This window comes from Melanostigma gelatinosum (genome assembly GCF_949748355.1).
Source record: "Melanostigma gelatinosum genome assembly, chromosome: 9".
NCBI lineage: Eukaryota > Metazoa > Chordata > Actinopteri > Perciformes > Zoarcidae > Melanostigma > Melanostigma gelatinosum.
In genome coordinates this window covers 18443744-18460180 of record NC_136642.1, presented here as the reverse complement: position 1 = coordinate 18460180, position 16437 = coordinate 18443744, and the positions used below count along the sequence as shown (strand labels likewise).

Sequence of the window (16437 nt, the reverse complement as noted above, 5' to 3'; positions counted from 1 at the left end):
AAATTACCTCTTCCCCCGTCAATTGGCAAGTTTGATGTGACAAAAGTTTAGTTTTTTTAAGACCCGCCCTACTCTGCCTCTGATTGGCTAGTACTTGTTGCCTTCCGAATATAATTTGTCAAGTTTATTGTTGTTGAACAAGATTGGAGGAAAGTCAAGAGGTTAATAATTCAGATGTGGATGTTGGATGTGGAAGGATAACAGCCTTCTAGCCTTCTTCCATAGTGCTCTCATAAATAATAACAATGTCCTGATTATGAAAGTTTTGTTTGAAATGTCGCTGTGCACATTGGATAAAATAAAATGACAGATCCGCTGGGATTTATGTTTTGTTGTGGTGTCATAATTAAACTTAACGGTGACCTTAATGTATGTTGATATGGAACACTGATTAACAAGACATTTAAAAATGGCACATCGTATCAAAGAAGCTGTTGACCCCTGGTGTATATTATACAGAGTATGTCCTCACAGAAGTACCGGTACACAACAATACTCCTCTTGAATGAAACCCTAATTAATAAACAATGTATTGAATGTGCTATGTGCCATTGTGTCATTGTGATTTCGCTATATGTTGCATGAAGTCATTTTTCTACATCCTATTTGCAAAAAAATCAATAGAAATACAAGACACATTTTATATTCTTAGTTTGCAGCCAACAAGTCACTGAACTTGATTCAGTGTGACAACAGTTCTATGCCTTATTTTCCCATTAAATAAGAATCTTGTGTTGTTCCATCCCTGGGAGGGTTTTGGGATTGTTTCTCTCTCTCTCTCTCTCTCTCTCTCTCTCTCTCTCTCTCTCTCACTCTCACGATATACTATATATATATATGCAGTAGTATAAATAGTTGTTTGATAAGTAGCGTTTGATGCAAGAGTTACTCAATCAGCAGAAACTAGTAACGGATCACAACAGGTTCATTTGAGTTCTTGGGTATTTGCACCATTTGGTCAGCCTGCAACAGAAGCATGAGACCATTACCAACACTGTTGCAATAGAAGAGTAGCTGTGGACCGACACAGAGGTGACAGATCGCCTAATCCTCCTGGTGGAGGTAATTAAAACATGCATGTGTCTTTTTGACATTCAGCACAGTGTAAATCTTATACCTGCTTTTTCAGCGTTTTTGTTGTCGTTGCAGTGGAGAGGATTATGCATGATTCCTATGTAATGCATTAACTGTATTGGTCCTGTTTTGATCATAATTCCCTCTCTATTGAGTAATAAACGTATCTACTAACTGTACCTTTTGTCGCTGTTGTATGAGATTGGGTTTCCCTAGATCATCACTGGTTACCTTACTGATTTTACCTGAGCTCAACATGTTATTCAATTTCATACAAAACACTTCAAATATTATTTATTAATGAGAGGAAATGTATCAAATAAATTTGCCTGTTTAAATCTAAACAGATGCTCTGTGTCCACTGAGCATCTGTAAATTCCCTGGTGACTTGTTAAAATCACAAACACACACACAAAACGCACATTCAGCTCTTCTTCCAGTAACCTGTCATCCACCATCTCATACTGTGTACTCCAGTGCACTCTAGTGGTACTGCGTTGTGCCTGCAGAATATACAAGATGAGAATTGACTGTTTAAAACGTTTTTTTATTGAAAGACTTGTCTAAAAAGAAAACAAAAAGAAAAGAGACATTTGAAACTACAGCAATATCCACTGTTTTCTACAGACACTCTCAGAATCACAATTTGAAAGACATGGGAGGCATGTGACCAAGCAAATAAAAAAATAGCATCATCAAAGTTATTTCTGTTGCATCTTCTTTTACACACCTGTACAAAAAAAGATCTCATAAATAGTACTTTTGTTCTCGCTTTCTCTACTTTCGCTCTTCTTTCAATAATTTATTTTCCCACAGAGGTTTGTATCTGCTTGATTTTGGTTGAACCCCACTGTCTATTCCTATGTATCCATTGGCTTCTTTTCATTGGCTGAGTGTCAGGTAGGTGGAGCTTCAAGGAAGTCCATAGAGGACATTTTGTTCCCTGTTACTCAGTACAAATAATGCAGATTCCTATTACCAGATTTGACCAGAATTATTATTCTCGTATTTTTTTTTGCAACCAGGAACATGTCTCTTCTGTCACCTGAAAAGAGGCACAATACTTGCAGGATGCTTAAGCAGTGATGTCAAGGATAACACTTAACTGTCTTTCCAGTATCTTGCCTTCAAATAGTCAATTGCTGTCATTCTGGAGGTGCACCTCTTCCACACCCACCCAACACAAGACTGCCTCAATTCTCATTCATGAAAAGTATTTAGCAGCTCACACTTCATAATCAACTCTCAAGAAAGACAAATAAAAAAGGCAACACAAAAAGAAAAACACAACAACTCTCTCCTCGACCTTTTAGAATATACATAAGCTGAAATGAGTTCGTTCAACAGAAATGCCCTTTCGTCTGACAGAGATCATCGCCCTGCTCCTCACTTTTTTCAAATGGCTTGTATTTGGCAAGACAGTGGCGTAAAACATATATGGACTGAGACTATGCATCTCAAAATAGGAGCATTTTGGCTGGCCATCAGAAGGAGTTACAGCATCTCAGTGGCGGTATTTGTGATTGGTCAATGCAGCCTGACGAGGGAGTTGTTGGGTGTATACAAAGGTTTAAGTACACACCAACATTCTACAGGATACAATTCGTTTTCCAAACCTTTACCACTGAAGTATTGTGAAACGTATTCCCAATAATATACCTACCTCCTCCACTTTCACCACACAGATGTTACAGCGCCACTTTAAATCATCACCACCGTTTGATCACTTGACAAAGAAAACATCACAGAGCACACTCTTCTGGTTGAGGCAGTTGTGTTAAAGACCTACTGCATGTTCTCAGTCACTTATAGATTAGCTCACATGCCAACAGCATGACAATCAATAAAAATCTCAGTTTCAGAGGTGAAAAAATAAAGAAAAAGCAACATAAGGAATATCTCTTCATTACCTAGTTTCTTCATCTTTGGTATAAAATGTGCCACCTGATGGCTGCTTTTGTTCAACGGTTAAGAAAGACTCAAGAAACTGTCAACAGTTTTACTAAAACTATTGCTTTTTGCACATTTAAAAATCCTAGCGTTTATTTCTGCTTTTAGTCAATGTCAGAAATGTTCCTTTTTTACTTTTCTTTTTGCAGTGAGACAAGCAAAGCAGGCAAAGCAAAACCCTTTTGAAGGTTGTAAGAACAAAAAAATACAAATGTGATGAAGAAACAGAACTTTTATCCCATGATTAAACTTCACTGCCTTTTCCAGGAAGCAGTGGGTTGACCCATCCCACAAGTCGCATTAAAGAAGTTTTTTTTTTCCACCAACCAAACATCAGCTGCACTGCACCACATAATTTAAAATCATCTTCATACAATTACAACCTTTTTTATTTTTATCCTGTACAAATAGCTTTGTAGATTTATTCTCGGTGGTTCTCGGAACTCTTTAAGAACTTCTCAAATCATTCAACCATTCTTTTTTTTTTTTAATAATTCAACATTATGGAAACTTTTTTCCCAAAGCTTGAGAAAATTAAGGCAATAAAGATTTACGAAAACATTGATATTCTAGAAAACTACTCAAACAATAAAAAGAATGAAAATAAATGTCGCTTAATATCAAAGGAAGACAACCTGTTTTTTTTCTAGACTTTGCTTCCTTCCTTTTTTTTGATAAAAAAAGTCTGAAAATCTACCTGCACATTCAAATGTTCTTTTTTTCTGTACAGCTTGTTGGTTGAGTTTAGATTTCAGTCCGTCTTCTCCTTTTCCTTCGGAGGCAAAGTCCAGTCTCACAGTGAGAAATGATAGACTCAAAGATGCAGACTGCGTTTTATTTCATTGTCCTCAGGTTCAGCAAACCACCATTTCTTTTCATCATTTTGTCTTTTTCTTGGTTCAACCAGGTAAGAAATATAATTGATTTTTTTTTTTCATTTAGTCTTTTATTTGGTGCCTGTGCACAGTGGAAGCATTCTCCTCTTTTTTTTGTCCCCGTTTCATTTTGATTCTCTCTTTGTCTCCAGCCCCTTGGTATTGGCAATGCAGCAATGATTCCTACCCATCCTGTTATCTAGAGGAGACAGAAAAACAAGTTCAGGGAAAATAGAGTAACTAAGGAAACTGTGGACGTTCTTCAGACCGCTGTGTGTTAAAGAAACCACCAGCAGGTTATCTAGGAGGCAGAAAGACAAGCAGAAGAAACACCAGGATGAAGGTAAAAATGTCTTTTCCGTGCAAAGGTTGAAGGCTGAATATGTGCAACAACTATACACTGTAGTCATTTTTAGCTTAATATATATACACCATTCAACATTATTTATTTAACTTGCAAATTTCAACCTCAGCAAACACCGTTGTAGAACATTTGAAGATTGTAAGTAGGAAACAGTTTAATGTGTTGTTGCTATTTTCATGAAGTACCTGTCCAGTATCTTTTCCACGCACAGAAATGACGAAATCTGCATTTGGGCTTTCTTGTCGAGAGTTTGATGAGAAGATCAATACTATCTGTCTATATGTCTATATATCTGACTATACTGTCATGTCAGTGCGGTAAATATAGAGCTACACCCGGTGGCTAGTTAACGTAGCTTAGCATAAAGACTGGATGCAGCAGGAAACATAAGTTGCAGTAATGTTTTGCCACTGTGACCTTTGACTACCAACAAATTCTCTCCAGGTATTCCCGAGTAAACGCGTTTATGAGAACGGACCGGCCTGAAGGACAACCCAAAAACATGGGCCGTCGCCGGCGCAGAGGCACAAGACAGTAAAATGCAGGACCAATATAGCAACAACATACCACCCCTGTACCAGCCACAAAGAAAGCTTGCAATACAAAGACAGACGTCAACTTACAACACTCACTTAGACTGCTGGTAAGAGTAGGCTGTCGAATGATCTCCTGTGTTCTCCACTGATAAAGGCTGCTGCCCGCTGGCGTCCTGGGAGGAGGGGGCAGCTGTCTGTGAAGAAGGGTCCGTCACCACACCCTGACACCAGAAACAATTCAGATATGACACGATCTCATATTGTTACAAGGTTTATCTTTGTTCCACATAGCGCTGAAAAAAAGGTTCACAGAGAACATTCAAACTGTTCAACAAAGACAAAAAATCCACCAAGTATTGATTAAAAGGGAAGGGTTCAACTTCTCCCAGCAGACTTAATTCAATTTCTGGTACTCATTTTAAGAATTAGATAACAGTTCCTGACTTAAAAAAATAAAAGTATAATTAGTGGCAATGTTTCACCCTAAATTACACAAAACCGCAACTGGATTTTGACTTACGCAAGTTCCCTCAGTGGCAATAAGTGACAGACACTGAGGTCTCATTATATTTACCAAATGTTTTCTTTTCATATCATGGCAGCATGACCATTCTAAATTACAGCTTAATTTAGCATCTAATTTACCAGAGAGACAATTATATGTGAATATAAGTCAAGTCCTCCCTGTAAAGCCCTCTACACCATCCTGTATGAAGGTGATATAAGGAGTAACCAGAATAAAATCCACAAACTGCTTCCCTTTTGTCCTTACTTCTACTGTGATGGCAGAGGCAGGCACTGCAGTGTACTGGGGAATGTAGGTTCCTTGCATAGGAGCAGCTGCTGCAGCAGGCATGTACTGCAGAGAGAAGGAGGGGCACAGACAGTATTACAACACAGGCACAAAAAACATGTCCTCTCGAGTCTCTGGATTAAAAGTACTGTCTGAAATTCCCGCTGAGACATGTGGCTCATTTAGACATTTCACAATACATTACATAACAGTTTGGCTGGGTCCCAGGGTCATTGCACATTTCAGCAAACAGAAAATGGCAATCTCCATGTGTGTGGCTATGTGGTTGCTGCCGTGAGATAATTTCAATTACAGCCGATCATGTAAATCTCTCTGAATAATGGGATTGGATATATTACTCACAAGATATAAACACACACACACGCACGCACGCACGCACACACAAGCACACACACACACACACACACACACACACACACACACACACACACACACACACACACACACACACACACACACACACACACACACATACATATATGAATGTAGAGCAAGGTGGTTTGAAGGAGGTACAAGCTGAGACTCACAGTGCCTGTGGTGCCCAGAGACAGGTGGTTCATCTGCTGGCTGAGAGGAGCCATCACACTGGAGGGGTGAAGAGACAAACTGGGCTCTATAGCCGCTGCCGGGGTGATCACAGCGCCCTGAGGCAGGGAGGAAGGACACGTGACTGTTTATAGACATTGTTGTACGAGGTGAACAAACAGTTTTACAGTGTAGTCATTAAGCATTATATGACAAGCAGCCAATGGGATCAATGAACAACGAAAACAGTTTGTTTGGCTGAACTAAAACATTGAAAACTAGACGAGATAACATGAATAACAGCAAAATGTGTCACTTGATATGTGTACTGCGATGGGAAAAGGGGATTTTTGTATGCTACACAGCCAAATAAGAGATTTTCTAAGACATTCAGCTAGTTATTGGTTCATAAAAGAAATACTTCCAACCCAGTTAAGTTTGATGACTGCAAACAGTTTGACGGCAATGCAGCCAGTCAGCCGGCTTGACGGAACATGCGTCTGAACGGAGCAGAAAGGCTTTTCCTGTAAATCTCTTCAATGTGAAGGGCTCTGATGCCTGCTAACACCTTGATGCGCTGCGCTCTTCTTTTCCACTACAGCTCAGCTACAGACTCAACAGCTCTGTATTTCATAGGACACTCCTCACACTGTGTGCTGAGATGTGCAGAGGTATACACTGTTCATTTCTGATGGCTGTTTCACTGCACATCCCATGAGCCCAGACAGCATCAGTGGACATGTGTCAGCATCGCTCGACAGAGCAGTCGGCACTTCTGTAGCTGCTTTTTGAGACAGGATGTTGGAAGAACACGGGTATTACATTTAGGTATTTTAGGCACCGACCCAGCTATACGGCAGCCGTCTTAACGGCTCTGCATCTGTAGAGTTTCATGGGGAAGCTTGAACAACAGAAGCACACATATATAGGTAAACACACAAACAGGAATGACGGTTCTAGCCGTGTGAAGCGTTCCTCTCGAAGACAGATACAGCCTGTCAGAGTTGCTCACAGTTGCAAAGTGGAGATCCTTATGTCTGAAGGCTTCACAGGGAGGCAGGCACACGCACGCACGCACGCACACACACACACACACACACACACACACACACACACACACACACACACACACACACACACACACACACACACACACACACACACACACACACACACACACACTGTACAGATAAGGATTGTCGGATCTGTTAAGAGTGTTGAGTGCTCTTCCTCCTGACTGCTGTCTTCATAGAGAGATCTGTTTGAGGAACACAGCCGCCCAGCCATCTGAAATGCTCTGTCAACACTGTCCTCAACAACATCACACGTGAATGAGTGGCACTTTTTCCACACACTCACACAAGCACGCAAACACAAACACACGCACACACACAGAGCGGCATCCATACACAGATGCATCCACAGATCTACCCACAAACCCGCACAAAGCTTTGGCTCCAGCAGGTAGATTTAGCAGCCAGAAACTATAATACCCAAGCTTTTCATCCATCTATATAATACGTTCCCTCGTTTCATGATTTCTCATCCTCCCTCGCGCTTTCTCTCAGTTCATCCAATCTCGCAGCAGGCTTCCATGCCGGGAGAAAGCTGCAAAAAGGAAACCCACAATGACTAATTGTCTGCTCTGATTTACAGCTGCAGTGTTAAACTTGTTATCTCTCTGCATGTCGGTGTGAGATGAGTGTGTAATCATATGTGGTAGAGCGTGTGTATGTGTTCATGTTTTTTAGGGATCAGACATCTTTTCTTTTCCTGGGGTAAGCAATAAATGGGAACACGAGAACGACAGCTATCGTTTCCCCTGAGGATGGGAGAGAGACAAGTACAGAATCTGCCTCAACTTTGAACTCGCTCTTTCTCTCCCTCCTCTCTTCTTCTCCTCCCCTTTCTCTTGCTGTCATTTTTCCAGCAGTCAAGTGAAGCTGTCTAGCAGAATGCTGCAGGGCATCGTGTAGCATCAAATACACAGTATTAGTGATAACGACACCCGTTAATCGGAAAGCCACTGTGTGTGTGCGAGCATGCATAGAATGGGAAACAGCATTGTGTTGTCTCTCAGGTGGTGTGGTCTGGAAAGCAGATATTTGTATTATTCTACAAAAATGATTTTTCCATACTGAAACTACACCCATATTTATGTTTTACTACACAAAGCAAAGGGTCGGGTATTGCTGCTGGGTTGTAAAATCTAAACATGCCCCAAAATGCATAGGTTCTGCACACCGACACACTGATGCACACAAGGGATCCCAGCATGAAAAAAAGGGAAACAAACAAAGTATTTTTTGCCCTATTCAGAAGCTCAGATATGTACTGATCTGTGCTTTCTTCCGACACATTCTTCACCCCCTTTGTTTGCTCAGGTGGGTTCAACATAGCAATGTAACTCAGGAAGATCTGAAATCCTAATTCTTTGGATGTCTCATTACAGTGCTCCCCAATAAGCTGCCTTCCCTCTCTTACTTACTATGCATGGTTAGGGTAATGCATTCATTTCCTGTTGGGGGATTTGGGAGTAATTATGCACAAAGACATCCTCACACTAATTAAGATGTCAAGACAGGGAGTTCAAGTCATTTGGGCATTGCACCAAGGCTTGGAATGAACAGTCCTTAAGGCACTCCACTGTGTGTACTGTATACCTGTGCTTGTGCCAGTTTGTAAACATAGTTATAGGAGTGCCTGCATGTCCGTTATTCCTGGGGAACTTCTTCATTTTTATTTCTCTAATTCTAACCTTTTAATTACAGTAATCCATTTCTTTAGCAGCCGTGTGTCTACACTGTGTATCTGTGAAAGGATGTGCATTTGTCAGTGATTCACATAGAAACCCTCCCAAACATGTTAGAATCTCCAACTGTACGATGGAGTGACTGAGTGATTAGCAGAGGCGTGATTGCGTGCAACAACCTAAATGTGTCAATGAGCGCACACCATTAATTGAAGTTACTAGTCATTAACCGAGGCACAGCAGCGAGGAAGCCTCTGCTACCATAGGAACAGCATTAAGCCGCTGTGTCTCTCTCAGTCTCTCTCCCTGACGCAGCTTTAATTTGCCCAGCTCTTCTGGTTCCAGGAAATACAATGAGTAGCCTTCGCCTTTGTTGTCTAACAGGGATTTTGACTATGCCGAGACAAGGCTATAGGGAGCAGGCGCGCACAGCCCAGACATGCTTTTGCAGCAGTTGTTTTCTTTTCTTTGTTCTCCATTTATTCTTTGTAATCTCTTCTTTCCTCTCCTTTCCCTGTGCCTGCTTCTCCCCCCCCCCCAGTCCTGTCAAATGCACACAGTTCTCTTATTTTTCGATTTTCTCTTTCTCCTATCCCTTATTCCGTCCTCCCTTCTATGTCTCTCTGTCTTCTCCCAAGTCTTACGCAGTCTTATCAGGCGGCTTGCCAAACAATTAAACGGGACATTTGTTTGAAAACACATTTACAGAAGGGTATTATCCTCTCTCACAGACATCATTTTAATCAGACATGACAACAGAATGTTTTTCAGGAGTTGGCAGTTCGGCACAAAGAGGAAGGCAGATAGAGAGAACTATAGAGAGGACAACAGAATCTGGAACTAATTTAACGATTGTGATATTTGCTAGAATCCCTCAGTGCATGCCTGATATACCATATCTGTGCTGCCTCTATCTTCCACCCGCCTACAGCTGACAATTTCAATGGAGCAGAACTGAATTTTACAGGTATAAAATAGTCGGCAGATGTTTCGAAGAAAACAACTTCTTACACTTGTGGTTAGATATAAATCTGGATGACTGATTTCTTTATTTCTTTCGAAGACAAGACAACTTTACATTCCAGAAACATATCTATTGGTAAGGAGCTTGCAACTACAAATAAATTCTGGAGGAGACAGTGTCATCGGATGTCATGGCTGGCCACATGACAGTGTCTGAAATCTGTTGCCAGCCATCATGGCCATTAACACTGAAATGCACGTGTCTTAAGATTGACTCCCTCACTTCTGGAATGACTGAAATGTTCCCTATAAAATACTGTTTTACAGGGACAATCATTGATTTTTACTTCATACGAACCTTTTTCAGGGCAGGTGCGTAATTAAATCACATAAGTATAAAAATGAAATGCATGTTTTACAGGCAAGTTTAAAAAAAAATTCACTGTTCATAGAAAATAACCAAATGTACACTGTAGACGAGCAGAACCAGTGGAACTGTGAACTGCTGATGAATAAATGTTTAAGAGGTGATTACGGTTTACGGCTCATCTGAAGCACTTTCAGGGTTATTGTGTGGTCCCAATATGAATCTATATTTCCTTATTCATTAAACCTGCTGTGCTGAGAAATAATCAACCAGGTCTTTCACACCTGCCAGACATGGCAACGATGTGTTCTTCCGACAATTAATGTTGTCTGTTATGGTATCGTATGTCAGACAAACAATGCGTCAGTAAAAGGCTTTACCTTGAGCTCGGAGCAAAGCCTGTGGAGGCCTGTGGAGTTACTACAACCGCACACAGTCCCTGGCTAAAAGCAAGGAAATCTTGAAGTTTGTATCAATGTTGTTTTTGTGTGTGAGTCAGTGCAAGAAAAGACGAAAGAGAATCAGCAGAGTGAGTGTTGATTTGCTGTGTTTATTGTACACCTACGCTCACAGGCAATATGCATGACTAGAGGTGTCATATGTGTGTGCATCAAAGTACAAATGTGATCAGTACCGGTAGTTACATGTTAATATTTACTGTAATATCAGTGTAATGTATTCCACTACACTTGTGGAAGTCAGCTTTTTATCTGCAGTTTCATTTCACACCAGCAGGGAGCAACCTTTTATTAGGGATTTTAGACTCTGTTCCGCTGAGCTCTGCGAGTTGCTCTCAGGAGGTTATTCAGCGGCTGATTCAGCAGGGTAAGACTCAGATGCAGGGCTTAAGTTTTTTTTTTTCCTGCTCTGATATTGGTTTGGCTCTCACATGCTGCAATTGTTGGAAACTGTGTGTCATTTCTATTTTATTATTTGGCTTAATGCAATTTTTGCTCCATCATTTACATTGAAATATGAGAAACAAAATCTGTGGTGTTAAATACTGTTACAAAGAAATGATCTGAGCATAATTGCACAAAAGTCCTCTGGTTTCTATGATGGATGACTTTTTAGCTTTTGTTTCATAGATCCTGAGGCAGCCAATATCACAGCCAGACAGTGGAAAGTGCTGGAAAATGGAGGAAACGACTTCACCGTGGAGAGATAACATAAGACCAAAAAATATAGAGCTGGTTTAAAAACTTACTGTAGGTTGCATAACATACTGTTGATGATGTGGCATCCATGATGTACTCTGGACCTGTGGAGATGAAAGTACGAAGGTAGAGGCAAAGACAGGAGATGAGAAGATGCAGCAAAGGTAGCGGTGCCGACAATTAAATCAGACACAACGAAGGAAATATAAATAAATAAGAGAAAATAAAGTACTTAAAGAAGGAGGGGATGGGGATGAGTAGGAGGATGCAAAAGGGAGGTCAGGGAGAGATGAGAGGAAGGGGAAGATCAAAAAAGATTGTTCCAAGTGGTGAAAGAATTGAAAAAGAGAGAACATAAAGAAGGACAATTGGAAGACGGCACGACAGGAAGGGAGCCAAAATGAGAAACCCAAAGAGAAGAGGAGAGAAAATGAATCATTAGCTCAAGTCTTTACAAGCCTATTTCAGAGCCGCAGTCCCCGCGGCAGTGTGTCCTAAAGAATATTACAGCCGTAACTGAGGGTCCACTATACAGTATGTTATGCTGTAATTATAAGAGGATATGAAGACCACAGAGAGCAATAGAGTCTAATAATTACTGCTTCACAGCGGAGGTTTCATCATCAAAGCCTGTCTTGGCCACAAATCACCACTTTCATCTCCTACTGCCCAACCCTTACAAGTCAAACAAGTCCCCAGAGGCCCCTGTAAAATAATACATGCATGCATATAGTAATTATAAAAGTGCATGTGTATGTTTGCTTACCTGTGTCTGTCTATGGGGAGTTAACGTAATGTAAGGTAGGTTAACTCCTTTTTGTGTTTTCCTTTTAAAAGGCAGAATGTGACTGTGTCTCTGTGTGTGATTCCTCTCTGCTGAAGGTGTGTCTTTTGTCTTTCTCGTTTACAGCAGTGTTTCCTGCTCGAGAAACTCTGTGGGGGGGGGGGGAAGGACTGGGTTTGTTTTAAAGTCTATGTGTTTGACAAACTAAGGATCAAGTACTGAGTCAATCTCTCGGAGAACTGCCGCTACATCGGCAGCCATGCTTTGACATGAATTGGTATGGTTTGTGCGCGTGGAACAGAGAGGATGTGACACACGGGAACAGAAAGAGACAAAAGAAGGATTTGTGCCTAAGAATGAAAGATCGATGGGAGGAGTGCTGCAATATGAGCCTGTGTTTTATCATTGTTAAGCTAAGAACTGTCTTGAATGGGGAGAGCAGATTTTATTTATGTGTTAGTCTTTCCTGAGAAAAGACAAGCTCCACTTGCTTGACCTGTATGTCCAGGGACTACACACAGTGAGACAAGTTATTAATACAAGCTTTTTTACATTTAGTTTAAAACCAGAGACCAAGCTGCGCATGGGATCAACTGAAATGAATAATTACATGTTCCAAAACCACTGGTCCCAATTAAATGAGTTAACGTAATATGAGGCGGCACTTATATTTTAGCTAAAGAGTTATTAATCTAAACACACCACTTCAAGATCCCCTTATGTTGCTTATCTGGAGTCCTTCCAGGATTTTTAAAGCGTGGACTAACCCACCAAAACTTCAGAGAGGGTCCACACACCTGATATGTAGAGACGGGGGAAGCAGCGATGAAGGGTGTGATTGACGTCTGTGCAATCATCCGATTGGTGGAGATGCTGTATGGCGACGAGTAAAACCTACGAAGCAAACAAGGAAAAGGTTACGTTTTGATATTGCCGAACTTCCAAGCGGGGTAATGCTGAACCCAGAGCATGTTAACAGACGGTACAACAATGCGATGTCAATCAAGAGGCTTCCTTGCACATGCGGCTCGTTTTAGCTCCTCAGATGTAGCCACATGCAAAGGTGAAAATGAGCCGTTCGTACCTCTTTGTTTTCAACCACCCATTGCACTTCAAGACACCGCTGACAAAATGGATCAGACATCATCAAGGCTGTCATGGAAACAATACATTTTGCAGCTTCGCTCTGTGCCACGCCATCAAAGACGTCGTCGAATGAGACTTGACACTTACCGGAGCACACATCATGTTACAAAGGAGTCTGCTCCACGACTATGCATGATAATGAATTATCGCCTTAATGTGTGAGTGGGTGAAATATCTCAATATTGCCCTTTGTGTTCCAACCGACACATATTCCACTGAGTAGAGAAAGCTGTATCTGTAACATCTGCATTTATACTCTGTTTACGTCTCTCCCTTTGTTTGCCCCATCTCTTTTCCCCCCCTTTCACCCCCTCAACCATAGAGCGGTAGAATGCTGTGGCTCGCAGTGCTTTATTTATCATTGTGTACCTAGAGAGGACATGTTTCATCCGCCAGGCCATGTTGCTGTGCCCGATCGATCCCAAAGTGTCCATTGACTGAATAATGGAGAAAGGGAGGGGAGAAAGAGAGAGGCAGAGACAGAGAGGCCTCCCTTATCCATCTCTAACACAGCCGCCACGATTGCAGAAAAAGCTGATTTACCACAGATCAAGCATTGCTTAATTGGGGGAGAAGAGTTTTGAAAAATAAACACACTGTTGGTTTACTTTAAAATATATTTCAAACTACTGCCAAATATGACATTAATTAACAATTGCTGTGTTTCATTCATAAAGATCTGTATCACACATAACCAAATATCCAATATACAATCTATTCCTAGAACAACCAGTCTCAGAAACCAGCCGGATTTGGGGAAATATAGATGAATTGGTGCGACTCCACTTTGACAACAGCACACATCTCATTTCAAAGGGGAAATAGATTGCAGAGGTGGTCACCAGCTCTGTTATTGCACTTTCTGTTTCACGTAACATTTGTTTGGTCAGTGAGAGCACAAGCAGTGTTGACCTCAGCTGCGAGATGCAAACCCTCAGGTATGTTTTAACGACTGCTGTGCTGGCCTTGTGGATGCAGTTAGTTTCCAACTGTCTGCGATAAGCTCCAGAGCGTGATTGTGCTTTACACGGACATCCAGCCTCCCTGTTGGATTGTTATGTTCTACTTGGTGCTTTGAAGCCTACGAAATAGTACATAAAGTGTATAGCTTCAATGGTTACTCCACTTCACTGATCCTTAGCTCCAGAAAGACTCATTATATTATATTAATTACAGCATGATATATATATATATATATATATATATATATATATATTATCTTGCCAAGGCTGAGCTCCATTAAAATAATACTAACACTAATAACAACCATAACGATAATCAGAATATTAATATTAATAATCATACATTTTTGTATTTAACGGCGCCCTTTCATGGCAATGAAGGTCATCTCACAACACACAAGATCAACAAAACATAAGCAACAGAGCATACAGCAGCTCAGCAATCAGTTAAAGTGCGTTAGAGATGCAGTTGCTGCAGTTAAAGTGAAGTTTAAAGTTTAAAAAGATCTGTTTTAAGAGAAAATTTGAATTCTGCAATGGAGTCCAGAATGCAGATGTGAGGGGGAGTGAGTCCACAGTTTTGGTGCAGCATAGCTTCATATTGAAAAAATACAAAAAACCTAAACTTTATTACAATCGTCGTACATAATTTCATACATTAATGTATGAAATTTAACTTTTGTATCGTACACCCTGGCATATTGGGAGCAGTGGTCTGTCGGCACAGGACACGTGGCAGCCCAGGATCGAACCGTCAACCTTGTGGCCACCCCATGAGCCACGATCACCCCAACCAGAAGGCTGTATGTCTGCATTTAATGACATGTTTTGACCCATACGCTTGAGATTGAAAAGTTTGAACAGATATATAGTGGATGGATCTAAGCTGGAGAAAGAACTGGAACATTGTTGTCCAAGTGGTGATCAGTGATAAGAAACAAAACAACACTTTGCTGATCATGTGGTGTGGATCCATCTTTCTGACTGTACAATTAATGTATGGCTTGCATTAGAGATACTGTATTACTGTCAGTGATGAATACAAATGAAACACCGCAGCCAGGTTATTCAATATGCTTCTCTGATTGTGTTTATTGTATTTGTCATTAGAGAGATGTGCAGTGAGAGAGAGAAATAGTAGGTAGAGGACAGATCCAACGTTATTGATGGAGGCTATTAGCCCTGAGCAGTACGTTGTCAATGGGGACTCCAGCACGGCTGTTTAAACAATACAATGAAACATGTAATTGCGAACGGCGAATTACTCCGGGATTGAATTTAAAACCCTGCTGTGTATCCCTGGTGTGACCTATCCGCACTGTCAAGAGTTGGCCCTGAAAAATTAGCGAATGATTTAGTGCCGACCTCAGTGACTTTACAGCCGAGAAATGTGGAGGAGCATGCTAAAATATATATATATATGTGTGTGTGTATGTGTGTGGGCAGGAGAAACAGAGGATAGAGAAGACAGATAGCAAGGCAGAGTGAGAGAGGTAAGAACAGAGGCAAGGAAAAGGAGAGAGAGGAGGAAGAAACAAAAGGATAGCAAACAGACCATGCAGATAGGAGGCAGGAGATTAAGAAAAAGCAAGCCAGAGAAAGTCTCCCTGATAAAAGAGAGGGCAGGCTATAAGCCAAAGCAGTCTGGTTGGTTAGGACACATGTTTCTAATAACATCAGATTGGCATCAGACCCTAGAAACCAGACGTCCTCAAGCTTGGAAAGACTCGCAAACCTGTAATTGATTGGTAGTTCCTACCCTTCCCCTCTCCTTGGGCTGACTTTATTTTTGCCTCTGCCCTCCTCTTGACCCCGCCCGGCCCTCCCTTTATATTCAACCCCCTTCCCTCCCTGCTTTTTTCGCCTCTCTAATTAGCCGCATTAGCATTTCACAGTCATTTAGCTCTTCGCCGGAAGGAGCTCCGATGACCTCGGAAGAGAGGTCGAGGGGGGCTTAAACACTGCCAGTGCACGTGTGAGCATGCATGTACACAGGCACCAGCATGCGCACATAAACAAAAGACACCAGAGATGAGTTAAAGTAAATCATCCGCTTGGAAATAGAGAATAGGAATAAGAAGAAGAAAGGGACTTAGACAACAACACGTAGACGAACGGGAAGAGAGAAGAGTCGAAAACTATTGCAATACATTTTTGATGAGGTCAGA

The 16437-nt window shown here is 41.2% G+C and overlaps 1 protein-coding gene across 5 annotated transcripts in view; it reads right to left on the bottom strand.

Annotated features, from left to right (window-relative positions):
* Positions 1-1612: 1612 nt before the first annotated feature.
* LOC306781860 (RNA-binding motif, single-stranded-interacting protein 3-like) overlaps positions 1613-16437 on the bottom strand; it is a 110647-nt gene continuing 95822 nt past the window's right edge. For 2 of the 5 annotated variants that reach the window (XM_079274915.1, XM_079274917.1), the window contains 6 exons: positions 12959-13055; positions 11428-11481; positions 6141-6257; positions 5572-5658; positions 4887-5020; positions 1613-4098 (listed from right to left, as the gene is read on the bottom strand). In XM_079274915.1, the coding sequence (XP_079131041.1) occupies positions 4892-5020; positions 5572-5658; positions 6141-6257; positions 11428-11481; positions 12959-13055 (484 nt within the window). In that variant the 3' untranslated portion in view covers positions 1613-4098; positions 4887-4891. The remainder of the gene's footprint in view (positions 4099-4886; positions 5021-5571; positions 5659-6140; positions 6258-11427; positions 11482-12958; positions 13056-16437) is intronic. The other 3 variants (XM_079274914.1, XM_079274918.1, XM_079274916.1) reach the window with 2 other exon arrangements.